This window comes from Myotis nattereri, assembly GCF_964212035.1.
Source record: "Myotis nattereri genome assembly, chromosome: 18".
Taxonomy (NCBI): Eukaryota; Metazoa; Chordata; class Mammalia; order Chiroptera; family Vespertilionidae; genus Myotis; species Myotis nattereri.
Genome location: NC_138093.1, coordinates 9,478,289 through 9,506,226, shown reverse-complemented (window position 1 = coordinate 9,506,226; position 27,938 = coordinate 9,478,289). Strand labels below are relative to the sequence as shown.

The window sequence follows — 27,938 nt, the reverse complement described above, 5'->3', positions numbered from 1 at the left end:
AGGAGTAGCCCGCGGCCCGCGTGTTGGCTGGGCGGTGCCTTTTCCGGAGTCAGAGGGTGTGGCCTGGAGGGTACCCTGGGTCGGACGGTGCCTGAAAGGCGGAGGAGCTCGCCGCCCGCCCGGCGAGTCGGGCAGATGCGCCATGGCCGCGGGAGCCCTTCGCCTGTCCAGCTTGGTCCTCCTGCTCGGTGAGTGCGGCCTCCGCGAGCCCCGCGGGCCCGGGCAGCGCCAGGGTGCCCGGCGCTCCAGGACTTGGCGGCCCGGTCGAAGGCTGGGGCGCGAGGCCACTGCCAGTGGCCTCCCGGGTGGGGCTCGGGGTGCGGGTGCGGAGGAACGCGGCGAACCTTACCCGGGAGGGGCCGTGCCGCGCGCACGCCTCGGCTCCCTGGGCTGGTCCCGGAGAGACAGGGCGGCGGCACCTGAATCGCTTCGGGGAGGAGAGGGACGGGACCCCGGCGCACCCCCCACCCCCGACCTCGCGCGCCCGGGCTGCGCCCTGCTCCTTCCCCCTCTGGAGCTCCTCCTAAGCCCGCCCGGGCGCGCCCCTTCCGAAGGGAGCGGCTGTTGCCCTGACTCCAGTGCAAGTTACTTCTGAGCCTGCGGACGGGAGGCTCCGGAACTTGAACCGACTCTCTCGCTCTCGGGTACCCGGCGCCCTGGCCTCACCGGCGTTGGCGGGCCGCCCCCGAAGCCCCAAACTCCCGAGGCGGCGACTCTGAATGGCCCTGCGGGGGGCGGGGGGGAGAGGTGTCCGTAGCGTTGGCCTCACTTAACGATTCCTAAGTAGGGCCTCTCCTCTCCCTTCAAAGCATAAAAGACTCACAGGAGCTGCCTTCGTTGAACCCTGTTCTTCTTCTCCGTCTAAAATCAATCGTCACAGCAGCCCCATCGCATCGATATCTGTGTCTCCATTGTTATCGCGCCAGCCCCGGAGACCCCTCTGCGCGGGGCCCCTCGTGACACTCACTGCCAACCCCTGGGGCGCGGCGATAGGCTTCACCAGCCTCTCTCCGTGCCCGGTTTGCACTCCTGCCAGACGACCCTTCCCTCTCTGTCCGCACTCGGCATTTACCGAGTGCCCGTGGGGTGCGGAGGGAAGTGTCTCGGTACCTATTGAGAAATCAGTTGTCTTTTGTGGAAGAAGGACTTTGCGGGAGGGATGGCATTTGAACTTGGCCTCTGCGGACCGCTGGCTTGTGGATGTGCTGTGATTGGGCGAGCAGGGGAGAAAGGCGGGCCGCGGAGCGGAGTGGAGTGTGCAGGTGAGACGGGCATGCCATGTCCCCGCAGAGTGAGAGCCCACTCGGGCTCCAGGCCCCATGGTTAGCCCTGAGTGGGAGTCCCCTTGGGAGTTTAGATTCTCTTCTGCAGACAAAGGAGAACTCTGTCCGTCCTGTCAGGCGCAGAACCATGCACTTAGGAGGAGTAAGCTGGCCGCAGCAAAGAGGAAGGACTGCGGGGGGGAGGGATTGGAGGCAGGGAGGCCAGGGCGAAAAGAGCTGGGAGGGCTCCAGAGGCCGGTGGCTGTGGCAGAGGGAGGAGACACAGACAGAACTTCAGTGGTTGGAGTGATTCCTCCTGATGAGCTGATCTCTCCCTGGTCCCAGAATGCACCCCTCACCTGAGTCATAACGTCTGTGAGTTACCTACCTTTCCTGTGCGTCAGTATCTTTTTTTTTTTTTTTTTTTTTTTTGGTGCGTCAGTATCTTTGCCCTTAAAATGCCGGGGATCTTGTTCCAGCATCTAGAAGGGTTCAGCAATCTGGAGAAGGGGCTGTGTGTAACTTAAAGAGTCCAGAGGCGAAATATAATTTTGAAAGGCATATTGGGGGTCAGAGGAGCCTAGCTAACGAAACTAAGTTCTCCTCGTCTCAGGACCCCATGTTTTTTATTAACACAAATTGTCCTGAGGCGAGGCAGAGATACACACTTCAAAGGTTCAGGGTTTCCTATACAGAGTCCATTGCCAAAAGGGGCTGTTCAGGTGTTTGGCCAGTAGGAGGCAATAACATGTAGATTAAGATGCCCTGAGCTGTCTGGCAGCAAACAATCAATTTAATGCACCTTTTCAGGTTTGAGGAAATGCCACTCCAGATGATCCAGCCCTGCTGAGCATGCTGGAATTGGCTCCCGGCATTAAAAGGACACTGACAGCATCAGCTTCATAGAATAATTGCGAACACTCAATAATAAATACTTAACTGAGTGTCAACATTGTGTCAGGCACTGTACAAGGACCAGGGATGTGGACGCAGCAAGTAAGACTTAACCTGGCTTTGAGAGGCGCACATTGCAGTGGGGGGACAGTAAATAAGGAACCAAGTAAATACATAGACACGGGGTGGTGGAAAAGTAGACATTTACAAATCCGTAGTGCTGAGGAAAGGGGAGGGGAAGTGGTCAGCATTTCTTCTTAAGTTATTAATTGTTAGGGGCATTTAAAATCTTTAGAATAGTTGCCACAATAGTACCCTGTGAACACGTGTACACTTTTCTCCTGGAATCACCAGTTAGTGACATTTTGTCACATTTGATTTACTTCTCTCTCTCTCTCTCTCTCTCTCTCTCTCTCTCCACACGCATGTACTAAAATTTATTTTTACGCTGAGCCATTTGAGAGTTGCAGTTCTTATGACACCTTACTTCTAAATATTTCCATGTGTGTCTTCTTTTTTTAAAATATATTTTATTGATTTTTTTACAGAGATGAAGGGAGAAGGATAGAGAGTTAGAAACATGGATGAGAGAGAAACATCGATGAGCTGCCTCTTGCACACCCCCTACTGGGGATGTGCCCGCAACCAAGGTACATGCCCTTGACCGGAATTGAACCCGGGACCCTTCAGTCCGCAGGCTGACACTCTATCCACTGAGCCAAACCGGTCAGGGCTCCATGTGTGTCTTCTAAGAACCCCATGTCTTCCGTAAGACACAGAACCACTGTCACAGGAAATACTGCTTCCCTGTTTTGTCCAAGAGCCCAGAAACTAAAGATGACTCACCCTGCATTTGGAAGGCATGCCTCTTTCATCCCCTTTAACCTAGAACTGTTGCTAACTTTTTCGTTTTGTTTCTTATTCTTTATGACATCACCATTTTTGAAGGGTCCGGAGCAGTTATTTTATAAAATGTCCCTCGGTTTGGATTGTCTGTGTCCTCGTAATCAGATACTTTGTCGGGCAGACATTTTTATGTGTTGGGGGGCGGGCCCTGGGAATTTTTGTAGGTGTGGCGTGTCAGCGGCAGGTACAGTCCGGTTGCCTCATTATGGGAGATGTTAACTTCGGTTATTTGGTTAAGGTGAGGTTCACCAGGCTTCTCCAGGGTGGAGGCGCCCTCTCCCCTTTGTACGTAGTACGTGACTTATTAAGTGGCGTTTTGAGGTTGTGTGATTATCCTGCTCCCCAACAATCTTTCACGCACTGTTTCAGCATCCAGCGGCGATTCTTTGTAGATGGCAAATCCCAGTGCCTGTGTTTCTTTATACATGATTGACATTCTTCAGCGATGACCTTCTGCACCTCCCTTTTTCATTTCAAGGATGTTTGCCACATGGCATTCCCATCATTGTGCATTTCGATGCTCAGTGACCTCAGATTTGCAAGCAAGAACCCCTCAAGCTTCAGTGCCCTTTTGCCTGGTTTCCATGAGTTTTTGAGCACTTCCTTTCTGGCACAGAAAGAGATTCTGGACTCCTTTCCTGCCTCAGCCTTGTACCATTCCTCTGGGACAGGTATTTAGAAGTCATGCTCTGAGTGCCGGGTGCGCTCAAGGCACCGGACTCCTGGCTTCCCGGCCCTGCCTGATGTCTGAGCCAGGAAATAGAGTTTTCACCAAGTGGTGGGTTTGTCGTGTTAAAGCTAAGGCTAATCCAATAATTAGATTATTCTTCCCCTTCCTCCCTTCCATCTTTGCCTCTTGCTTCTCCACAGTGAGAACTCTATTCTTAGTAGCATCAGTATATTTTCCTAATCTATATTAAACACAAAATTGTTTGAGAATTGCTATACCAATACCACTACTAAGCACAGACAATTATTAAATGTAGTTCAAGATTTCTTTGCCCTTCTTTTTTCGTTGTTGGTGGTTGTTGTTTTTAATCTTTACCCAAGGAAATTTTTCCATTGATTTTATTTTAGAGAGAGTGGGAGAGAGAGAGAAAAAAAAACATCAGTGTGAGAGAAACACTCGATTGGTTGCCTCTGCACTCTGATCGGGCCAGGATGGAACCTGCAAGCCAGGTATGTGCCCTTGACTGGAAACCAAACCCTTGGCCCTTCGGGGCACGGGCTGATGCTGGCCAGGACTCTTTGCCACTTTTGATTTTTCTACGTGTCCCACTGGATATGTACAGAATACTAGATTTTAAAGTTACTTGAATCTTTTTTTCTTCTGTGTGGTTATGTTACTGATTTGTATATAGTTGCATTAATTTGTTTCTGTTTCTATTCCGTTTTAAAGGGTTTCCCACTTGCTTTAATTTTTAAATATGTAATATATTAACATGGTTCAGGTCACAACTATATAAAGATATGCTCAGAGAAATCCTACTGCCCCCCCCCCATAGCATATAATTTGTTTCTGTTTTATCTTTCTTCTTTCTATTTGCTGTTATAAACAGATACATATGGTTATTTCTAACTCCCTTTCTAAACAGCAGATAACTCATACCATGTACTCTTTGATACCTTGTTTTTGTCAATTAACCATGTCTGGAACATCATTCCGGAGACACCGTCCTCATTCCTTTTGTACAGCTGCGTAGTGCTCCATGGGGTAGAGGTGTGGCATTGCATTTGGCCACTCTTTGGTGGTTAGTATTTTGTATAGTGTGGTCCAGGGAGGGTCTCTTGAAAAGGGTGATTGTAGACTTAAGCAAGTGAGGGAGCAGGCCAGGTGACTGATGGGGGGTGGAAGCAGAGCCCTTCGATAGGTTTCAAGCATTTAAGGGACTTCAAGGAGATCTTTTTGTTTTTATTATTTATTTATTTTTAAATATATTTTATTGATTTTTTACAGAGAGGAAGGGAGAGAGATAGAGAGTTAGAAACATCGATGAGAGAGAAACATCGATCAGCTGCCTCCTGCACGCCCCACACTGGGGATCGAGCCCACAACCCATGCATGTGCCCTTGACCAGAACCGAACCTGGGACTCTTCAGTCTGCAGGCCAACGCTCTATCCACTGAGCCAAACCAGCTAGGGCTCAAGGAGATCATTTTGTTGGAAAAGAGTGGGAAAGGAAGTTGTAAAAGTAGTCAGGGCTGGATCTCAGAGATCAAGTTCTGTGGGCCCTTTAATGACGGTGACATTTTTTTACTCCCAATGAAATGGAAACTTCTGGAGGGTTTTGAACAGGAATGAAGTTATGAGGAATCATTCTGGGTGCTGGGTGGAGAGCATTCTGGAGAGGGCTGGCACAAAGGAGCAGCTTGGAGAGGGAGGGTTGAGGCAATGGATCACACAGATAAGGATCAAGACTAGGAAGGAAAGGATCAAGACTAGGAAGGAAGGACGAAATGGGAGCGACTGGGGTGTGGTTTGAAGGTAAAGCCGGCAGGCTTGGGGGCTGGTGGCAGCAGTGGGCTGTTGAAATGTGGTCCGGGCAAGTAGCAAGCTCAACACCAGGAAGTGATGTATTCGCTCTTCTCAGCAGAGCCTGCCCTGTTCTGATGCTGTTGAGGTTTTATGGACCGTTTTTCTTGCCAGCTGTCTCCCCAACTAGATTCTAGTTCCTGGGATGCAGGAACCAGACTTGCTTCAGTGTTGTTATTTTAACAGTACAGATTGTTACAGTCTCTGTCAAGTCTTTCTCCATCTTAAGACATTACCTCCCATCATTATGTGAGACTGGCTCCTGGCTTTGCTGTCATCAAGATTCCTAGTCCGTGCTTTCACTTAGGAGATTATCCAAGTCCAGGGGTATTATAGTGTGCTGCACTCCTGCCGGAAACCAGGCCTGTCTTATCCTGGCTGTAAATCTCACAGCTCCCAGGCACTGTGGTTAGTAGTTTAGATTTTGTTTTTGTTTTCATTTCATTGTCCCACCTTTTTTTTTTTTTTTTTTAAGGCTGGGACCGTTAAAGAGGAGAACAAAGGGTCGGTTAAGTACCTTGTCCAAGTTCACACAGCAGACAAGTGGCAGAGTGTGCTAGCACCCAGATCTGCCGACACAGCCCATGCACTCCAGCCCGAGATCAGACGAGCAACCGCTGGAAGGTTGGCAAAGCCATGGGTGTCTCTTTTTCTCCCATGTACACACTTCCAGGGCGATTTGGCCAAGGCGAGTGAGATGACGAAGGGCAGCCAGTTCCCACGCCCATCAGATTGTGTGCCCATCATAACCTGCAGTCGCGGGAGGGGACGCCTTGGCTCCGTAGAATTCAGAAGGCTAGTTAGTCACATACTCATTTATTGACATTTTGCCATACTTATACTCGCTCTGCACTCCCAGACACTTTTGCATAATTCCATCATCATATTTACGAAAATAACAGTAATCTCCTAATATCACCTGACTTCTGCCCTTATTCAAATTTCCTCACTGGTCACAAGAATGCCTTTTTTTAAAAAAAAAACCAGGATCTTGTCAAATTCTGCCCGTTGCGTGTGTTGCTGTGTCTGGCTTCATCTTGACAGCTACCTTTTAGAAATGTGGAAGAGACTCAGAGCCACTCTAAGAATGGGACAGTCTGGGACCCGTGCTGTCGCCGCGGCCACGCCGGCGCCTCAGGAAGCACAGGCTTTGTGGGGAAGGGACGGCGGTCTGGTCTCTCTGTTGTGGAGCAGAGTTCGCCGCACACATCAGCCCGACCGCCCGGCTGTTCTGCCTTTTGCTTTCTTCTCCTGTCCTCTCTCCTCGGCTGCAGAAAGCTCTGTGCAGCTCCCCTTGGGGGCACAGCCCCCGAGATTCCGCAGCCACATACGAGAGGCTCTCGGGATTGAATGCCCAGCCAGGGCCCCTCCCGTTCCCTGTCCTCCCGTTCCCTGTCCTCAGACAGTGGAGGGTGTGGCAGCGAGCCCCAGCCGTCCCAGGAGAGGGCAGGACACCATTCCAGCAGTTCCTCTTTGGGGGCGACTTTCGGTCCCCGAGGAAAATGCCTGTCAGTTACGTGATAGGCCGGACCCTCGCCTTCGCTGCTGCCGCGAGCCTGGAGGCCTGTGAGGGAGGCTCCCTGGGAACCAGTGGAAGTGAAGGGAACCCCTGCCCAGGACCCTGGGAGCTCTCTGCCCCGTCGGGAGCTGCTGATGCGAGGTCTCCGTTTGTGACCTTGATCTGTCCTATCGGCCGGGTCTCCATCTGAGGAAGCCAGCGTATTTCGACAGCTTGTTCCCCAGAAATGAACCCCTTCTGGTTCCTCGTGACCTTCATCCCTTTCCATAACACTCCCCAAATGTCTGAGACTAGTGCCTCAACCTCCATCTGGCTCACTGGTAGTTCCTTCTTTTCTTTCAAAACATTGAATTGTATACTTCATATGTTTTGGGGGTTTTTTATTGATGTTTTTTTAAAAAGAGAGGAGGGGGAGGGGGAGAGACGGAGAGCCATCAATGTGAGAGAAACATGGACTAGCTGCCTCCTATATGTACCCCAATCAGGGATTGAACCCAAAACCTGGACATGTCCCCTGACCCGGAATTGAACAGGTGACCTTTTGGTGCCCAGGCTAATGCCCAACCCACTGAGCAACACCAGCCAGGGCTCACTGGTAGCTTCCTGAACATTTCCCCCATCCCCCCATAGACCAGTTAAAACCTGGGGTGAGGAATCAAGGTTAATATACACATTCAGCAGATTATAAGAGAGTCAGGTGAATAAGGTGATGCCATAAATTAGTTGTGATGGAGTTTCTGTTTTGTAATGAAATGATCAATAGTCTGTGGGAATACCGTGAATCAGACTTCGGAGAATGGATGTAGGAAGACTGACAGCGCCTTACGTTGCTGTAGTAAGAACCTTTCCCCCTGAAGCAGGCTGTAGGCCTCAGTATATTCTGAGAACTGTCAAGGTGAACGTGGCTTTTGAGCGTAAGAGCATGTGGTTACCTTGAAAGCACAGGCTACTAGTAAGTAGTGCTGTCAGAGAGGAATGGAACGCGGACCGGTGAACCCCGCTTTAGTGATATATTTTATTTAACCTGATACAGGCACGGTATTTTTGTTTCAACATGTTGTTGGTATAAATAAGAGATTTTTTAAAAATATTTTTTTATTGATTTCAGAGAAGAAGGAAGAGGGAGAGAGAGCGAGCAGAAATATCAGTGATGAGAGAGAATCACTGATTGGCTGCCTCCTGCAAGCCCTGCACTCGGTGTCGAGCCTGCAACCCTGGCATGTACCCTGATGGGGAATCGAACCGTGACCTCCTGGTTCATAGGTTGACACTCAACCACTGAGCCACACTGGCCTGGTTAAATGTGAGATTTTTACATCCCCTTTTCATACCAAACCTTCAGCGTCTGGTTAGTACTTTACACGCACACACTACGTCTCATGTTGGACTGACCGACCACATGTGATGTGCTCACAGGCCACATGTGGATAGTGGCTACTGACATGGACTGTACAGGGAGGAGAGGCAGCCGCTTGGAGGGGAGGGAAGGAAGCATGTACCTACTGGGCCGCAACCAAGGTACATGCCCTTGACTGGAACCGAACCTGGGACCCTTCAGTCTGCAGGCCAACCCTCTATCCACTAAGCCAAACCGGCCAGATCTAGCTTTTTTGAGGGTTAATCTTCACTGGAGGGTATATTTTCCATTGATTTTTAGAGAGTGGGAGGGAGAGAGAAAAGAGAGAGAGAGAAGAGAGAGAGACAAACATCAAATGATGTGAGAGAGACACACTGATTGGTTGCCTCCTGCTCACGCCCTCAACGGTCTAGGATGGAACCTGCAACCCAGGTACGTGCCCTTGACCGGGAATCGAACCCGTGACCCTTTGGTGCGCAGGCTAGTGCTCTAACCAGCAAGCAACACCGGCCAGGCTAGATTTAGCTTTTTAGAAGATGCTTGGCACACCGTCAGCCCCAAATGTAATGAGTGTTTGTGCTGCTGCGTTGTTAAATGTTGTCGAGGTTGAGCTGGCCTAGAGCTCATTTGATTGGGTTTACTAAGAACTAAGTTAAAGAATTGAGCTGCAAGAAGAAAAAAAAAAAAAAAAGAATTGAGCTGCAGCAAACTCCCTTGAGTAAAACACCGTGTCCTTTATTTTTTTTTAAGATATGATTTCATTTGTATACAACATTTTTTTCTTTTTTTAAAATTTTGTTTTATTGCTTAAAGTATTACATATGTCTCCTTTTTTTTTTTTTTTTCCCCTTGACCTTCCCCAGGTTCCCCTACCCCCCCAGTGTCTTGTGTCCATTGGTTATGCTTATATGCATGCATACAAGTCTTTTGGTTGATCTCTTACCTCCCCGCCCCCGTGTCCTTCTTTATCATCTCCATGCTTGCTGAGCCTGTTTCCACCCCAAAACTGGAACATGCGTCTGACTAAGCTGAGGATATTCATGAACTTAATGAAACATGACTTGTACCAGCACCCCCTCAGTCATTCTGGGCGGATGGCCCCCCACCCCCCCGTATGTAAATATCTGAACAGAGACTGCGTTGCCCGGACTGTGAGCAGGTCCTCCAAGGGCTGAAAGTGAGACATGGTTTCAGAGAAGTGAGAGGGTCAAGGTTGTGTTAAAGCCACCAGGGCTGCCCCCGGTCCCTGCCATCTTCAGGCCGGGCGGAGGCCTCAGCCAACCCCCGTCGTAGTGTCATACACACGGGGAAATGCCACGCTGCATGCATTCGGGTACTGAAACTATTAGGGGATTTTATTGTTTTGCCTCAAATAAATTTTTACCTTAACTGCTGCCGTCTGCAGGCCACCTGACCCGGACAGTGCTTTAGAGAGAGAAAGAAGTCTTTAAAAAGGCATTTCTAAGGAAAGCCCTTTCCCTAAGTCCCGAAGAGCGGTGGGCACATCTCTGAGAAACGGCACCAGTGACAGGCCTTCTCTCCCAGGCCGCAGACAGGCTTGGACTTGCACTGGGGCTGGCGTCCCTGCGTGGGTACAGGGTACAGGTTTACAACCTTAGCGGGGGCCGCCCACTAGGCCTTGAAGGGGAAGCAGTAGACAAAGGGAACGTGTCAGAAGGAACAGCGGGGGATAGGCTGGTAGGATAGGATGGGGAGTGGGGAGCCAGCAGACCCTCTGTCTGGCTCTGGTGCCCGAGGCAGGCAGGGGAAAGGAAGGGGGCTGTTTCGACTGTGTCTTGAGTGGTCCCAGGCCACCTACTCTTCGGCTCCAGTTAAAGGTCTGTGCCTGTCCTTGCCGCGTCATGGTTCTTCAGCCGGTCCCATGGCACTCAGGGTTTGGGGTGACCCCAGTTTTGCTGCCTCTTGGACTGCATTTAAGTTGTATTCTATATCAGTTTAGTTAATTCGCTTAACTGTTTATTGAGTTTCCCTATGACTTCTTTGATTGCTCCTTGCATGGATGGATGGATGGATGGACGGATGGACCGACGGACAGACGGACGGACGGATGGATGGACGAATGGATGGACGGACGGACGGGTGGATGGATGGACGGATGGATGGACGGACGGACGGGTGGATGGACGGATGGACGGACGGACGGACGGGTAGATGGACGGACGGACGGACAGATCAATGGATGGATGGATGGATTTGCTCTGGCTTTTCTTCCTTCCTGCACTTAAATCTCTCTTGTTCCCTTTCCCCTCCTTCACTCTTACATCTCACATGTTTATTTACCTTAGAAAATGTTTTGGGTGACATTGGTTAATAAAAGTATATAGGGTTCAGGTGTGCAGTTCTATAGCACATCATCTGTATACTATGGTGCGTGTTCACCACCCCACATCAAGTCCCCTTTCATTGTCATTTATCCCCCTTTACCCTCACCTGCTTCCGCCCCCCCCATTCCCTGTGGCAATCACCATACTGTGTCTGCATCGATGGTGGTTTTTTCTTTGCTTAATCCCTTCGCCTTTATCACCCAGCCCCCAACCCCTGACAGCTGTCAGTTTGCTCTCTATCCATGGGTCTGTTTCTATTTTGTCTATTAATTTCTTTTGTTCATTAGATTCCACATATGAGTGACATCATATGGTACTTGTCTTTCTCTGGCTGGGTTATTTCACTTAGCATAACCCTCTCCAGGTCCATCCATGCTGTCCCAAAGGGTAAGATTCCCTTCGTCTTTATGGCCGAGTAGTACTCCATTGTGTAAACGTACCACAGCTTTCTAATCCACTCATCTGATGGGCACTTGGGCTGTTTCCAGATCTTGGCCCCTCTCACAGCTGCAATTGGATGTTTGTCTAATTATTTGTATGAAGTCTGGTGTCTCTGCCAGAACATAAACTCCAAGAGGGCAGGGACCCTACTTGTCTGATTCTCCCACACAAAATAGATGCCCAGTGAGTATTTCGGAATGAATGAATGAATGAATGAATGATGGACCAGGCTGTTGTGAAAGGGGAGCTGGGCAAGGAATCAGAAAACCTGTGTCCTGTCCCTCTGCTGCCCTAAACTTGCTGAGACACGGAGCAGTTGGTGTGCCCCTGGGGCCTATTTGCCCATCCGTAAAACGGACGTAGCATCTCCACTGCACCTGGGCGTGCAGAGGGTTCGAGAGGGACGCGGGAGGACGTGAACACACCTGGAAGAGTGGAGGCCTTCAGTCACTTTCCTTGGTGCTCCGTCCCGTCGCCTGTGAAATGGAAGTAGTTTGTATACACTTTAGAGTTGCTTCCAGCTCAGAATTACTGCGATTCTTTCTGAACAGAAGTCTCCCTTCCCTCCCTCCTCGCTTCTCTCCACACCGTTCCTGGCTTGTTTTTTTCCTATTTCACAGTTCAGGGGACATCGCTTTTCTCCCACCTCCACCCTACGCGCTCATTCATTCATTCATTCAGAGGCGTTTCAGGCCCCACTAAGTGTGTGGGAGACTCTCTGCTTGGGATCCGGCTGCTTTCACCTGCGTCCCACGTACTGTGGTTGAATCTGGGAGATGGTGCGTAATCAGCAATCAGCCGGGGTGCTGCTGTCTTCTTGAGGGCAGTCTCCCTGAATTAAGGGGGATGGTTCTAAATGTCCTTGCAAATATACAGGTGGGGATATTTGCTTCTCACTTGAAATTACTGGGCACCGTTGCCTACAGTTGGTTATTGAATGTCTTGATTTCTCCTACGCTCTCACAGTTACCCTGGTTGCTGCTCGGCAGAAACTTCAAATTTCAGTTTAACAACCGTTCTTCTCTCTTTAACAAGAAAGTTAAGCCTGGAGCAAGATGCATCTAAACGCATTTGGGGGGCATCAGGAATACCCCGGTCTTAGTGGTGGTGATAAATGTTTAATGACTCGGTTGGGGTGTGGTGGTGGGGGCCCTCATTAAAATCCTTCCATCAGAGAGGTTAACCATGGGCTTGTGACAGGTTTGAATCAGCTCCAGCCACACGGTCCCATAATGCTCACCGTCCCTCTGGCGTGCTCCCTGTCATTGGGTTTGATCTCAATAGCTCCCCTGTCAGCCAAGAAAGCGGACTGCCCTACAGCCACCGGTACGGCCTCCCTACCCCTCGTCCCCACATCCAGTCACCAACTCCTGTGATAACCTCTCCAGTCCATCCACTCGCAGGGGCGTCCCGGCCTGGTCTGTCCGTCCGCCGCTCCTTGCGCCGCCTCTGTCCTGCTTTCTGTGCCGCCACTCAACCGCTGGCCGCTCTGCAGACGGTCAGCCGGCGGAAAAGTTCATCTTCTGTTTACACCCTTTCTGTAGCTCTCCTTTGCCATCAGGATACGTCCCAAGCCCGTAGCATCCTTCCCTGACCCCTCCAGCCCCTGCTCACACACTCGGAGAGGGCCCCGCTCGCCTCCGCAGCCTCCTTCCTGCTCCCCACCCCCTGGCTCTCTGTTCCAGACATTGGGAGCTGCTTTTATTTCCTCAAACAGACCACACTCCTCGATTCGGGACAGGCCTTGGAGCACTGCTTCCTCTATCTTCCACCCACTCTCCTCCCTCCTTAGCCAGCCCTCAGCTGGCCGACTCCCCTCCTCCTTCAGCATGGCTTCCTGGGGAAGGCCCCGCCCAGGTGGCTGTCCTCGCCTCCTCTGTGTCCTCTCCACCTAGTGAGACTCCTCAAGGCCCTGGAGCGACGCCCGTCTTGTTTGCTGCCATTTTCCCAGCATTGCCCACGTGCCTGGCATGTAAAGGGTGCTCCACCAATGTTAACTCCACTTCCTGGGTTTTTGTGGGCCCCAGTTAAAGAGTGGATTCTAGCCCTAGCTGGTTTGGCTCAGTAGATAGAGCATCAGCCCATGGACTGAAGGGTCCAGGGTTCAATTCCGGTCAAGGGCACGTGCCTGGGTTGTAGGCTCAATCCCCAGCCCTGGTTGGGGCGTGTGCGGGAGGCAGCCAATCCATGTGTCTCTCTCACATCGATGTTTCTCTCACTGTCACCCCTCCCTTCCTCTCTAAAAATCAATGGAAAAATATCCTTAGGTGAGGATTAAAAAAAGAAAAAGAGTGGTTTCTACCTGGTCAGGCATCTACTTCCTATACTTTCTGTCGGCGGTTTATCAGCTTAGCACACAAAGTAGCCGATGAATAATTTTTACCACGAAATTCAACTCCTTTCTCCATAGAGCGTCTTGGAAGATGGTTCTCTATTTTCAACAATCATATTTTTTTCCTAACCTTTTTTTTTTTCTCTTGTAGGTTTCATCAGCTGCCAGAGCTTACTGCGTTATGGAAGTATAGGTGGGAATATCACTTTGTCGCCATCAAGCACTGTAAACTTTACAGAGATCATATGGAAAAAAGGAAAGGATAAGGTGACAGAATGGAGTACAAACCTTGAGGTCATAACTTACTCCCATTTTGGAGGGAGGGTTCATTTAGACCCTAAGTCAGGTAACCTCACCATCTTCAATTTAACATCATCGGATGAAGATGAATATGAAATGAAATCCGCGGATCTTACAGATAGCTCTAAATTTCGTCTTACAGTCCTCGGTGAGTATTTCATAACTTGGTCTGTTTAAAATGGCAAATTTCACCTGGCTGGCATGGCTCAGTGGTTGAGTGTTGACCAGGGCGGTCACAGTTCGATCCGTGGTCAGGGCACATGTCCACATTGCGGGCTCGATCACCAGTGTGGGGCGTGCGGGAGGCAGCCGATGGATGATTCTCTTTCATCATTGATGTTTCTACCTCTCTCCCTCTCCTGAAATCAATAAAAATGTATTTTTATGGCTGACTAATATTCTGTTGTATGTACATATACCACAGCTTTTATATCTAGTCATGCTACGATGGACACGTAGGTTGTTTCTGTGTCTCGGCTACTGTACGTAATGCTGCCGTGAACATCACCCCCAGTTCTTCTGGATCGTTACGGTGCATGGTTCATTTTCACTGTTTCTGATGTTCCTGCCAGGGTCATAGTTCTCGGGGATTGTGATATTGAAATAAAGGTTCTTTTTAATGTCCCAGTTTCTCAGGCCTTGCTGTCCTCGCTTGCCATGGTGTAACCTAGAACTTGTCATCTCCAGTCATTCTGATCCCTTCATCTCTCAGTAGCAGATGTCCTGCCCCTGCTACTTTTAGCTCAGGTCCTCGGCTGTGCTGACTGATAGCCTGAGGAGGCCTGGCGAAGGCCTGCAGAGGAGCCACACACAGGGAGGCGCGTTTCCCTCCGTGATAAACGCAGTATCGACTGGGGCACTTCAGGTCCTGCTTGGGGAACCTGGGCCGTAGCCTGTGGCTGTGAGGAGCCTCTGTCTCCCACAATAGACTCGGTAAAATCTAGTTTTGGAAGATGAACCGGGCGGTAGGTATTTACGGTGGATCGGGGAGAAGAGGCGCCGGGGTAGAAGCCACTGTGGTCGCTCAGGTAGACAGAGGTGTCCGTAGGAGATGTTGGGAAAGGAGAGGATCCGAAGATAAGCCAAGGAAGACTCAACCGTATTTAGAACTTGTCATAAAAAGACGTAGAATGACTCATGGCTTTACACCAGTTGACTAAATAATTCATCGTCCTCGTTGTCTTAAAATGGGGAAGTCAGACTTCTGGGGGAGGGTGTGTTTAGTTCTATTTAAGTGCGTTGGTATTTACTCTTCCGGAGACACCAGACCTAACGGAAGGCTTTCAGAAAGGGAGTTTTACGGGTAGAAGGGGGTTTCCTGGCAGCTCTTGCTTCTGCATAGGAGTTGCTATCAGCTTTCCCTTCTCCCGCAAAGCCCCCTGCAAATCTCCGCTAATGGTGTCCATGAGCTCTTTCTCAGCCCCTTCACAGCCTTCGTTGCATTGGAACGTCCATGTAAGTCGAAGTGACTGCCCTTCCCTGAACTGGTCCAGACCGGTGTGTAATTTTTTACTGAAGTTAATGGAAAGATGCAGATGCCAGCTGGTCTGTAGAGGAAATCCTCCTCTCTGACAGGATGGTGGGCTGAATTAATTAATTACACAGCGACTAACTCAGTTATTGTGGGGGATGAGGGAGGCACGTTCCTGGCCTGTTGAATCTGTTTAAGGTGCAGGTTGGCTAATCTGTTAGAAGTCGCTGTGGTAAGGCCCCGGGCAGCGAGAGGCGAGGAAAGGCTATCAATGGGAAGATCTGCGTGCAGAAGGTCACCCAGCTGCCACAGAAAGGTCTGCAAACCTGTTGGTGAGCAGGTGGCTCGGCTCTCCCAGGCCCGGGATGTGACAGTGGTGGAGCCACGAGAGCGCCTGGAAGAGCTTCTGTGTCGCTAAGTGGGCTCTGACAGCACAGGACGTGATACTAGTTCTCCCACGGGTCTCCCCTCACGGCATTTTCCTATCCCACCTCGCCTTGACCGTGACCATTTTCTGTTCTCTCTTACAGAGGAAAACGAGACAGTCTTAGCAATGGGTTTCTCCTTTTATAGGACAGGAGCCTGGGCTGGATTTCTCTAAAGTCTTGCAGCTCCTACAGGAGCTGTGGTCCAAGGCCGCACAGCCTGCCGGGGCCAATGCTCACACCTCCCAGCTCCTGGCCAGTGACCCCTGCCAGTGCCCCACGCCCTCACGGGAACTTCACCTGGCCAGCCTTGATGCAACTTTTCTATACTTTGCTTTTTAGTACACGTTTATAATGTATTGAAATTTTATTATCCAAATGCTACCAGGACTTTTTTGGTGTATATTTCCTGTATATTTACGTTTTCTCAAATCTCTTATAATTAGTTAGGGGGTGGGAGTAGAGATGCAGGAAGGCATCTGAATGAAATACAGGACGCGTGAGACACAAATGAGCATTACGATGTGAGCGGGTGAGATGGTGCAGTGGGACCTGTGAGTGTCTTCGCCTGCGGTGTGCAGGCCCAGGCTGCCTTAGCCGGGAGGAGGCGCTTCCCGGGGGAAATCTGAGAGGGAGGCCTCGGGGCTGGCACGTCCCTGACAGGTGCCACGCCTTATCCTACCTGTCAGTGGGGCCAGCCCACGGTACCTTTCACAAAACCCTTTGAGTCACTTTGAAACATTTCAGATTTTCGAAAAGTAGTAGAAACTCTTTCCTCTCTGTAGATTAAAAAGCACCTCACTGCTCTAGCCGGCTTGGCTCAGGGGATAGAGCGTCGGCCTGCGGACAGAAGGGTCCCAGGTTCGATTCTGGTCAAGGGCACATGCCCGGGTTTCGGGCTGGATCCTCAGTAGGGGGCATGCAGGAGGCAGCCGATCAGTGATTCTCTCTCATCGCTGATGTTTCTATCTCTCCCTCTCCCTTCTCCTCTGAAATCAATAAAAAAAATATTTTTAAAATGCAATTCTCTACAAAAAAAATGCACAAAAAAAAGCACCCCACGTAGTTATGGGGAGCACCCCACACTCAAGCATGTGACTGTTTTTAGTAAACGTGGTAACGAATACTTGTAATAAGTGAGAAAAATAAAAACTAGAAATCCTCATGTCGTTCAGGTGAGGATCTGCCGCTGAGTGAGTTTGCCACCATCCCGTCTGCGATCTTGGGGATTTCAAAGTCGAGGATGAGATCAGGGGCCCCCAGGTGTCCTGAATTGGAGCAGGCAGAGTGGACTCCGGCGGCGGGGCGGGTGGCGGGGGGCAGGGGGGTGGAGGGGAAGAATGCTCTCCTATTGGTGCCCAGGGAAGTGGTCTGCCCATCTCTTAAACTCACAAGGAAGTTGGGAGGTTTTCGTAAGTTCACAGATGATGAGTCTGCATATTATTATTCTTGGACTAAACATTACCTTTTTTCCCAGACCCTCTTCCGTCTCCGACACTAAACTGTACACTGATGAATGAGGTCATCTACGTCAGCTGCGAGGTGCCTCAGAGTTACGGCCGGCATCGGGAGCTGTTACGCTACATGTGGCGTTGCCCTTCCCCACAGTGTAAGGGAAGCTGGGAGCTCGAGGCCCTTGTGCTAAATTTTACGAAGGAGGACGATCTCTCACGGGAAATACATTGTTTGGTTGAAAATCCAGAATCCAACAGGACGGCCTCAATGGTTTTGTCAACCTGCGTCCCAGGTGGTGAGTACGTCCCCTGGCAGAGATGCTACATAGTAACGGTGTTCACGGACCAGTGGTGGTTTGTGGGTTTCAAACTCCAGGGACAGTGGCTAATGTCCACTTCACAAATTCAAGATGTAAAGTGAGCTACAATGTTCATGGACACCCATTAGAGATATAAGCGAACATTTTTAGCACTTCCTCTGTCAAACACCACTCCAATACGTGTGTTAATGAATTCGCACACGACCCAATGAGTTGGGTGCTATAGTAATTATTCCTTTTTATGGGCAGAAACCAAGACGCAGGGAATTTAAGTTGCCTGCCCCAGGCCAACAGCTAGTTAAGTAGAAAAGCCTGGATTTGGAATCAGGTCATCTTGGGTCCAGAGCCCTTGCTCTTAACTGTTTATAATTCTGTTTCTTTTTCTTTTTTTAAAAGTATGTTATTGCTTTTTAGAGAGAGAGGAAGGGGGAGAAGAAGAGAGAGAAAAACCACGATGAGAGAGAATCATTGATCGGCTGCCTCCTGCACACCCCCACTGGGGATTGACCCCACAACCCGGGCACATGCCCTGACCAGGAATTGAACTGGTGACCTCTTGGTTCCTGGGCCGACACTCAACCACTGAGCCACACCCACCAGGCTGCTTCGTAACGTTCTTCATTACCTTTATGTTCTCACATGTGCTACAAGACTCTGCGTCTGATACATTTGTCTAGTTTAGCGATTTTCAACCGGTGGGCCGCAGTGATTTTTAAAACATGCAGTACCTGACCACTTAGTCAGAGGCACTGACCTCATTTCCTTAGATTGTCAAATAAAAAAATGGGACCGTTGTGGTTTGCGGGCTTCGCACCACATGAGATGAAAAAAGTTGAAAATCGTTGGTCTAACACCCAGTCAGTCTCATGCCAAGCTGTCTCACTGATGGTCTTTTTTATGTTAAGTCTTAAGTACATTTGTAAGTGGCCATTTTTTTAATCTAATTTTTACATTGTATCTTCAGTTTACAAACAAAAGGATCAGTGATTTGAAAGTGGTTCATTAAAACATAAGAGAACAGATGAATTATAGTATCCTTATCTAATAAAAGAGAAACATGGTAATTGGCGTATGACTGCTACCCTTCCCATTGGCTAATCAGGGCAATATACAAATTAACTGTCAGCCAAGATGGCGGCCGGCAGCCGGCAGCTTGAAACTAACATGAGGCTTGCTTGCTTCAGTGACGGAGGACTCCAACGTTCCCCGCCTGGTTCCCCGCCTGCCGCTGCAGGCCTCTGAGCTGCAAGCAACTATGTAACAAACATAGAAGCTAAACAAAACCCCAGAAACCTGCCAGGCTTCAGCCAGGAGGATCGCAACATTGTAAGCAAAAGCCAGAAACTTACTTTCAGCAGCAGGAGGCCTAAGAGCTGGAGCCAAGCCTCAAAGCTAAAGCTGGCCCAGAATAAAAAAAAAAAGATAAAAAGGAGCGGTTGGGAGCTTCAGTCACCCCCAGCCTGAATACAGCCCTCAGCTCCTCACCCAGACTGGCCAGGCACCCCAGTGGGGACCCCCACCCTGAAGGATGTGTGACCAGCTGCAAACAGCCATCATCCCCTCACCCAGGCTGGCCAGGCACCCCAGTGGGGACCCCCACCCTGATCCAGGACACCCTTCAGGGCAAACCAGCAGGCACCCACCCATGCACCAGGCCTCTACCCTATATAGTAAAAGGGTAATATGCCTCCCAGCACCGGGATCAGCGGAGCCGCGAGGCCTCCCGGCACCAGGATCAGCGCGACAGGGGGCAGCGCCCAAACCCCCTGATCGCCCTGCGGCTCTGTGTGTGACAGGGTGCGGCGCCCCACCCCCCTGATCGGGCCTGCTCTGTGTGTGACAGGGTGCGGCGCCCCAACCCCCCCCCCCCCCCCACGGGCCCTGCTCTGTGTGTGACGGGGTAGAGCCATAACCTCCCCATCGGCCCTGCCCTGAGTGTGAGAGTGGCGGCACCCCAACCCACTGGTCGGCCCTGCTCTGTGGGTGATAGAGGGCGGCGCCCCAACCCCCTGATTGGCCCTGCTCTGTGCGTGACAGGGTACAGAGCCCCAACCCCCCTGATGGGCCCTGCTCTGTGAGTTACAGGGGGAAATGCCCCAACTCCCTGATTGGCCCTGCTCTGTGCATGACAGGGGGTGGCGCCGCAACCTCCCCATTGACCCTGCCTTGAGTGTGACAGGGGATGGTGCCCCAACCCCCCAATCGGCCCTACCCTGAGCGTGACTGAGGGTGGAATCACAACCTCCCGATCGCCCTGCTCTGTGTATGACAGGGGGCGGCGCCCCAACTCCCCAGTCGGCCCTGCTCTGAGCCCGACCAGGGGCTGCACCTAGGGATTGGGCCTGCCCTCTGCCACCCGGGAGCAGGCCTAAGCCAGCAGGTTGTTATCTCCCGAGGGGTCCCAGACTGCGAGAGGGCACAGGCCGGGTGAGGGGCCCCCCTCCCCCCCGAGTGCACAAATTTTTGTGCACCGGGCCTCTAGTTAATTATAATTCAGAATAACGTCATAATTTTATATTGTGAACAGGATTTCCAGGGTAAATAGAGAATATGCTTTTCTTTGGGCTGAGATAGGGTGATTCTGTGAATTAAATTTTTTTTTAACAAGCCACTGAAACAGAAAAGGACAATTAGTAAACATAATGAATATAAAAACCTTGAATTTTACTTGATGAGTGAGCCATTCTTACGTCTCCAGTGTATCGTACCTTTTGAAACTTCAAATAATGACATGAAGCCATTAAAGTTATGGTTTCATTTTCAGACAAAGCAGTGTGACTTCTCGGGTAAAACAAACATTTGCAGGAAAAGTACAAAATGGGTTCCAATTTGCAGCTGATGGATTTGGTCCCTAAAGACAGAAAAAAGACCAAACCCACGGAGGTGTCACTCATAGAGGCACCATTTGCACAAGCCACACAACTGCCAAGAAGATTTAAAAACCCACTGCAGCGCTAACCGGTTTGGCTCAGTGGATAGAGCGTCGGCCTGCAGACTGAAGGGTCCTGGGTTCTATTCTAGTCAAGAGCACATGCCCGGGGCTCGATCCCCAGTAGGGGGCGGGCAGGAGGCAGCCAATCAATGATTTCTCTCCTCATCGTTGATGTTTCTATCTCTCTCTCTCCCTCTCCCTTCCTCTCTGAGTTCAATAAAAACGTTTTATTTATTTATTTTTTTTAAAGGGGAAAATGATGATTTTTATTTTTATTTTTAAACATGTTTTATTGATTTTTTTACAGAGAGGAAGAAAGAGGGATAGAGAGTTAGAAACATCGGTGAGAGAGAAACGTCGATCAGCTGCCTCCTGCACACTCCTTACTGGGGATGTGCCCACAACCAAGGTACATGCCCGTGACCGGAATCGAACCTGGGACTTGAGTCCACAGGCTGACGCTCTATCCACTGAGCCAAACCGGTTAGGGCAATAAAAACATTTTTAAAAACCACTGCAAAGTTAGTGACAGTTATGCTTGGAGCAAATTTATGAATTCCACCTGTTGGGTGTTGCATACTACCCAAGGCAGACTGTGGAAATACCATCCATGTGCGAGCAGATAGCTGCTTTCCAGCGGGAGTGGCAGAAAGCCACACCAGCGTGCCGTGCGCATAGCCAACCAGGAGAAAGTGGCTGACCGGGTACAGCCCGAGCCAGCAAGTAGAAATCTGGAAAAGCTTCGTGTTCCACGAGGCAGCACCCTTGAAGGACAGAATTCCTGGACAAGCTCCTCTGTAGAATTATGTGATTGTTGCAGGAGGTTTGCAAGCATTCGGTCCTTGCCCGGTTTTCATTGAACACTTGCCGTTGGGATTGAATGTTACACCTCGCAGACACCTTGAAGAGAAAGGTCGTCGCCATAACATCCCTCTCACCGACGTGAAATACGAGTTGTGATTTTGAAAACAAACCCTTTTTTTATTAAATAGTTGTGATTCATCTTCTTAAAAATCTCCCCTCCCCATTGATGGTTCACATTACATTGTAGATTTTGAAAGTTTGAGAGACATTGCCAGATAGTTCTTTGGCCTTTTAAATCCCAGAGTAGTGTTGACAGGAGATACATATATGTCTGGGACCTGTTTTTGGTCTCCAGTAACCAGATGTTTTCTTCTCTGAAAATCTGGGCCTGAGCTTAATGATCTAAATCAGCGGTTCTCAACCTGTGGGTCACGACCCCTTTGGCGGTCAAACGACCCTTTCACAGGGGTCGCCTATGACCATCCTGCATATCAGATATTTACATTACAATTCATAACAGTAGCAACATTGCAGTTATGAAGTAGCAACGGAATTAATTTTATGGTTGGGCCACAACATGAGGAACTGTAAATGATTCTTTTACAATAAAAACCCAGGGTCTCTGTCCCTCCTCCCTTCCCCCCCCCCCCCCCCCCCCCCCCCCCCCCCGATGATTTTAAATACTTTTCTGGAGTTGCATGTACCATAACAGATACAAATCCATGAAGATGTAACATTTAAATATTGGCTCTTGTTCAAATGTTACTTTCTTGTGTAGACTTTCTAATGCTTTAGCAAGTGAATCATAGTGACTCACATCAACTAGCCTGCCACTCGTTAGCAAACCCTTCCAAAAGCTGTTTCCTCGCCACCACCATTGTAGACTGGCTGGACAGGAGTTGTTACTTACTCTTTAAGAGTGAGGAGACTGGTTCAACAGGTGGGGTGACTGTGCCAACGTCACTTAAGTAAAGGAGGCGGGATTAAAATGTAGGCCTTCAAGTTCCGTTGCTGTGGCCAAATCCATTGTCATACCAGGAAATGGGAGGCGCCTGCCAGCCTCTGGTCACAACATTTTGGGCAAAATATCAATACACAAATAACCTTGTTTTATTTTTAACGACAACTTGTTTAATACATATGGTTGATTCATTCACATGGGACTCACGGCCAATGGTGCTGTCGAACTCAGGCCTAAAGGAAGCTTATCCAACATGCACGTTTTCTTTGTGAGGCACATGGCAGCTTTTTGTGCTTAGGGATGCTGGACCACATGTCCGCACTGTGCTTGGGGGACCGTTTAGTCCGTGAAATCACCAGCAAAGACCAACAGACATTAAACAATGTGGGGAACTGGCCCTGAGGAGGCCACGAATAGAACGCTTGCTGATAGAATGAGAGCGGGGCGGGAAGGCAGCGTGCGGCCTTGCTCAGACTCGGCGGGCACGCGTGCATCGGGCGACTCACGCTTTTCACCATCGGCCACACGTGCCCACGAGGGACCGTGAAGGTGCTATGGGGATGGATTTGAGGAAAACAAAGTTTAGCAAGTAGGTAAATTGCAAACACAGGAGCTGCAAGTAAGGACGATCATCTGTATCTTTATTTTGACCAGGTCAGCTAATTGCATTTCTCTTCTTTCTTTCCTTTCTTTCTTTCTTTTTTTTTTTAACAGGTAATTCAAGGCATAGATACGCACTCATAGCTGTACTATTCGTAGGAGCAGCCTGTGCAATTGGTATGTATACTCCTCTTAAAAATAAAAGTTTTCAAATGTGAGTTGATTTTTCAAAGGCTGGACAGTGAATTTGGAGATAAAAACACAGTTTGAATTGGTAGGCATTTCGAAAGAAGCAGAAACTTTTGTGTTTTGTGTTTGGTTGCCGAGTGTGCCAGGTCCCTCCGAAGATTCTGCATGATTCTAAGGTGGGATGAGTCCTCGGGGCACAGCCAGATAGTCCTGGGATCTAGTCTACAGCCTCCTTCTGTCCGGGGCCCACTTCAGCATAGAGTTATACTTCCGGTCTCCAAGCCAGATTTTGCAAAAGACCCCTTACTCTTGGCTGCTGTGGTCACAGTGCCCATGTCTTACAGCCTAAGACAGTGATGGCAAACCTTTTGAGCTCGGCGTGTCAGCATTTTGAAAAACCCTAACTTAACTCTGGTGCTGTGTCACATATAGAAATTTTTTGATGTTTGCAACCATAGTAAAACAAAGATTTATATTTTTGATATTTATTTTATATATTTAAATGCCGTTTAACCAAGAAAAATCAACCAAAAATATGAGTTCGCGTGTCACCTCTGACACGTGTGTCATAGGTTCGCCATCACTGGCCTAGGAGGAGGTCCCAGGTAGGAAGGAACTTTTGTGGAGTTGGGTGACATGGAGTCCTATATAATAAAAGTCTAATATGCTAAGTGTGGTCATCCGGTCGGCCATTCAACCAACCAAAGCGTAATATGCTAATGATATGCTAAGGCTGTTCAACCACTCGCTATGACGTGCACTGACCATCAGGGGGCAGATGCTCTGACTGGTAGGTTAGCTTGCTGCTGGGGTCTGGCTGATCAGAACTGAGTGAGACGGGCCCGACACTCCCTGGAGCCCTCCCTCGGCCCCTCCCCGGCTGGCCAACTTCCCGAGTCCCTCCCTGGCCCCAGTCATGCACCAGTGGGGTCCCTCGGCCTGGCCTGAGCCCTCTTGCAATCCGGGCTGAGGGACCTCCCCGCCCCCCCCCAAAGTGCACGAATTTCGTGCCTCGGGCCTCTAGTGGGTAATAAAGATCTGGTGTTACCCGTGTTGCCTGAGACTTCATTGGTCCCCCAGAGATCTCGGGCCAACCTAGAAAGCAACCTATATGCCCTGGACAACGGGTGACCTAACACGCAGCCCTTCCTCACATCCCAAAGGACATTGACCAGATGGGAACAGATGTTCTTGAAGGCCCATCTGTTTCCATATCCACCTTCACCAAAAGGGTATTTGCAAGGCTCATTTGTGACTCCCACGGGGAGTGCTAACGAGGAAGCTAAAGGGCATTCAGTAGAGAGGAAATTACTCTAGTGTCAGTATTGGTAGCACCACGTAACCTAAAAACAATTTTTCTAAAAAAATAATCTGGCACACGTCTCCGCTCTAAAGCCACGAGTTGGAAAATGGTGAGGTGCTGGGCATGGAGCTTTGGGAAAGGGAGTGAGTCGAAGGTGAACAGCTCCAGCACCTCATTGTAGTAGGCAGACACCTACACGTGGACCAGGAGTGTGGCTCGAGGCTGAGGCTGGTGCCTTGTGGGAAGGAAACGGATGTGTACCCGTGGGAACGGTACCTTCACACCCAAGCCTGCGCTGCCTGACACAGTAACCACGAACCACGTGTGGCTGTCCAGCTCTGGAAATGTGGGAGTCCAGCACTCACTGGGCTGTGAGTATAAACTACACACTAGGTTTATAAGACAGTATTAGAGGAAGGAATGTGAAATGGGTCATTCATAACGTTTCTATTGACTACATGTTGAAATGAGAATATTTTTATAGGTTGGGCTAATAAGTAAGACAGACTACGAGAAGTAATTTTACCCATTTCTTCCTATCTCTTCTGTATGTGGCTACAGACATTTTTTAAATACTTGTGTGGCTCACATTATACTCCTATTGGGCAGCGCTAGTCCACACCATTCTAGCCTGCCTTCATGGTCGGCCCTGTGCCCACTCTGCAGTAGACGTACCGTTTTGTCAGCAGTTTCTGCTTCTCTGTCATCTGATGACTCATTTTTGGACCAACTCAGTCCCCAGTTTCATGGAAGCGTTTGGGACGGTGAGGCATGCCGGCCGACAGGGCTCTGTTTTGAGTTTTCACATCCACGTCTCTACAAGGCAGTTAGTACCTGCAGGTTTCAGCTTCCGTTTCCAGTCCTTTAATTGAGATGAAAATGTCTTCATTCGTAGGTTTTCTGAACTATGCCAGACGGACGGAATGAACCACGTAAGTGCCCTGTAGACCGTGCTCTGGGGAAACTGTGTCGTGTCCTAGACCAGGACAGCCTCGCGGTCGGGTGCCCGTCGCTTGGGGAGCCAGCTTCTATGTATCTGCCAGTGCCTGGGACCGTACCCACTGACAGCAGCAGAGAGAGATACGAACCACAGTTTGTTAAGCACCAGCCGCGTGCTGGCACTGCCCTGGCCACCCTCCATAGCTCCTCCCATTGGACCCTCTCCACTAGCCTTGCACGGGGTCAGTACCACGTGCCAGAGACCCTGAAGGTGAGCCTCACGAGTCCAGTCCCGTGGCAGCAAGGGGGAGAGCCGAGACGCACACCGAGGTCCTCAGCTCCCAGGGTTGTACTCTCCGCCAGCACATGCCCCTGCTCCTCCCCGCCAGGAAGATCAGACCGAGGATTCGCCCCAGGAGCCAGGGTCAGGGCTGGGCCCGGGTGTGCGCAAAGGATAGGACCCGGGCATGGTCACCGGGGGCGGTGTCCGTAGTAAATGCCATACGGAGGCTCCGAAGGCCCCGCGTGACAAAGCCCGCTGGTGGGAGGAGGCTGGGCCCGGGAGCCGGGCTTTGCGGGGTGAGGGGCAGAGCGGCCCAGGCTGTGGCGGGCAGGACAGGAAGTGGCAAGTGGACCGGCAGGGTGGGCCCGACCAAGGCACTGAGAGTTGCCAAGAGGTCCGGGGCTTTTCTTCAGGGGAAGCACTGAGGATGTTTGAGCGGAGCTTTGCGTTAGAAAGATCCTCTACTAGCAAAGGGTTAATAGACAAGTGCTGGGAACGGGGCCGCGGGTGAGGGAATAAATGGAATGACCCGGCCAAGCAGAGAGGGCCCGGATCAGGGGTCACGCAGACGGGAATATGGAGGCAGAGATGTGGGGGGAACGGAACTGGGTGTCTGATAAAGGGCACGGCCCGGTCCGCACCAAGCTGAAGCAGCGGCAAGAGAGTCCGTATTTGCAGGGAGATCTTTGGAAGTCGGAGGCTAAATGATTGACATGGGCCGGGAGCCGGGAGCTTCCTGAGCAGGAGAGCTCTGGGCGCACACGCTGCTCTGGGGTCAGGTCCAGGAGGCAAACCTGACATTTTGGGGGACACCCCAGGGAGGAACTGGCTCGCTCCGGGCTGGGTGTGGGAGAGCTTCCCTTTTCTCCGTATGCTTCTGTTCACTCTCACACTTCGCACTCCGTGTGTTTGCTGCTTATTTGATAATTATTTTTAAATGCAAAGAGCCCATCGTGGCTGGAGGGGGAGTTCCCTAGGCTCCGTTATTAAAGAGTCACATGTATGACGGAGGGGTGGGAATTAGGGGGAGAGCTGGGGGGCAGCAAATGCAGAATTGTCACATCTCCTGAGGACAGTGTCAGGAAGACTTAAAGGCAGCGAGAACCAGCTGAGCACAGCCATGTCGGTGTCAGGTATCTGCGGGCTGGAGAAGGGACAGTTCCTTTGGGCAGTTTCGGGGAGTGCTGTCAAGGCCTGGAAACATCCCAACGTCCGCCAAGTTCAAAAGGCAGCAGAACCCCTCTCCCTGGGGGGAAAGGTTTGCAGGTGCATCTCCGCCTGCGGGTGCTGGAGGTGCCGTCTGGTCCCCCGGAGCACATGGATCAGGCTGTGGGTGGCGGGGAGCTGGGGCCGAGGGCGCCATGCCCGGCAGGTGCTGCTCTCCGGAGCCCTGTGCTGGCCAGGACTCGGGGGAGAAGGGCGGCCTCTGCCCCTCACGAACCCACAGCGCCCACTTCCAGGTTTGGGTAGGGGGAAAGCACCACGTTATTTCCCACAGCAGGAGTGTCAGGAAGGCTGGGGGTGGAGCACAGGTATTTTGGGAACTCTGGGCTGGGCTGGGCTGATCTGGCCTGATCCCGGCTGACACGCTCTGGTCTCTGAGATCCAGACTGTGGAGAAGACGGAAGCCAGGGAGTGGGCTGTTGGTAAGGGACTTGCTCGGGGAGGCGGTGCCCCCAGGTTTTAGCTGCTTCCTCTGTGTTAACCCCCGATTGTGTCAGCACCAGGGAGGTGACCAAGAGGGAAGTTGAGGTGGGAAGGAAGCTGTCACCAGCAGAGTCACGTGGCAGAGAAGGAAATAAATGCTGGGAGGGTGACAGCTGACACGTGGGACATTTCCACTGCCCGCCGAGAGGGGTCCGTCCGAGGGGCCAGGGCGGGGCCTTCGGGCTGTGCACCGAAGGTAGCGCTTCTGTGGAACTCCCGCTGCCCGTCGGCCTGGAGACCCGTCCCTACGTCTCTGCCCCGCCCCCCCCTCCTGCCGGCGCCTGGCTGTTGTTGGATTTATTACAAAAGGGCACGAATAGGAGGGTAATCATGGCTGCCGCGCAGGTTGACTGCATTTTACCGGTTACTGACATGAGACTTTTTTTTTCTTTCAGCTCCAGATGATGAAATCAAATCCTGTCACTAACTGAAAACAACTTAAAATACCTCTGCAGTATTAGATGGTCTTCCAAAACCTTCCAGTTACCTTAACTGGTAACTTCATCAGAGTGTTTGGTATGGGTTTGGTTTTGTTTTTTTTTTAAGAAAAAAACAAACCAAGGAGATTACCCCTCCCAGTACTGTGTGACAGCTAGTCATCTTACTGCCCCTGGTGCTGTGGCTTCTTTTGTAAATAAATGTAATTATGTACAGAAACAAC

General features: G+C 50.6%; 1 protein-coding gene across 1 annotated transcript; it reads left to right on the top strand.

The window, feature by feature from the left end:
- Positions 1-27,938, top strand: CD58 (CD58 molecule). Its single transcript, XM_081112912.1, has 6 exons — positions 1-188; positions 13,741-14,037; positions 17,263-17,535; positions 22,971-23,033; positions 25,244-25,280; positions 27,673-27,938. The coding sequence occupies exons 1-5, from the start codon at positions 143-145 to the stop codon at positions 25,273-25,275; spliced, it is 711 nt and encodes a 236-aa protein (XP_080969038.1). The 5' UTR covers positions 1-142; the 3' UTR covers positions 25,276-25,280; positions 27,673-27,938.

What these genes read in the sequence shown, in the direction of transcription:
- CD58 (XM_081112912.1), top strand. Translation starts at nt 143, where the DNA reads ATGGCCGCGGGAGCCCTTCGCCTGTCCAGCTTGGTCCTCCTGCTCG. An exon ending in CAGCTTGGTCCTCCTGCTCG is followed by an intron (nt 189 to 13,740) that starts GTGAGTGCGGCC and finishes TTTCTCTTGTAG; the next exon opens with GTTTCATCAGCTGCCAGAGC. An exon ending in ATTTCGTCTTACAGTCCTCG is followed by an intron (nt 14,038 to 17,262) that starts GTGAGTATTTCA and finishes CTTTTTTCCCAG; the next exon opens with ACCCTCTTCCGTCTCCGACA.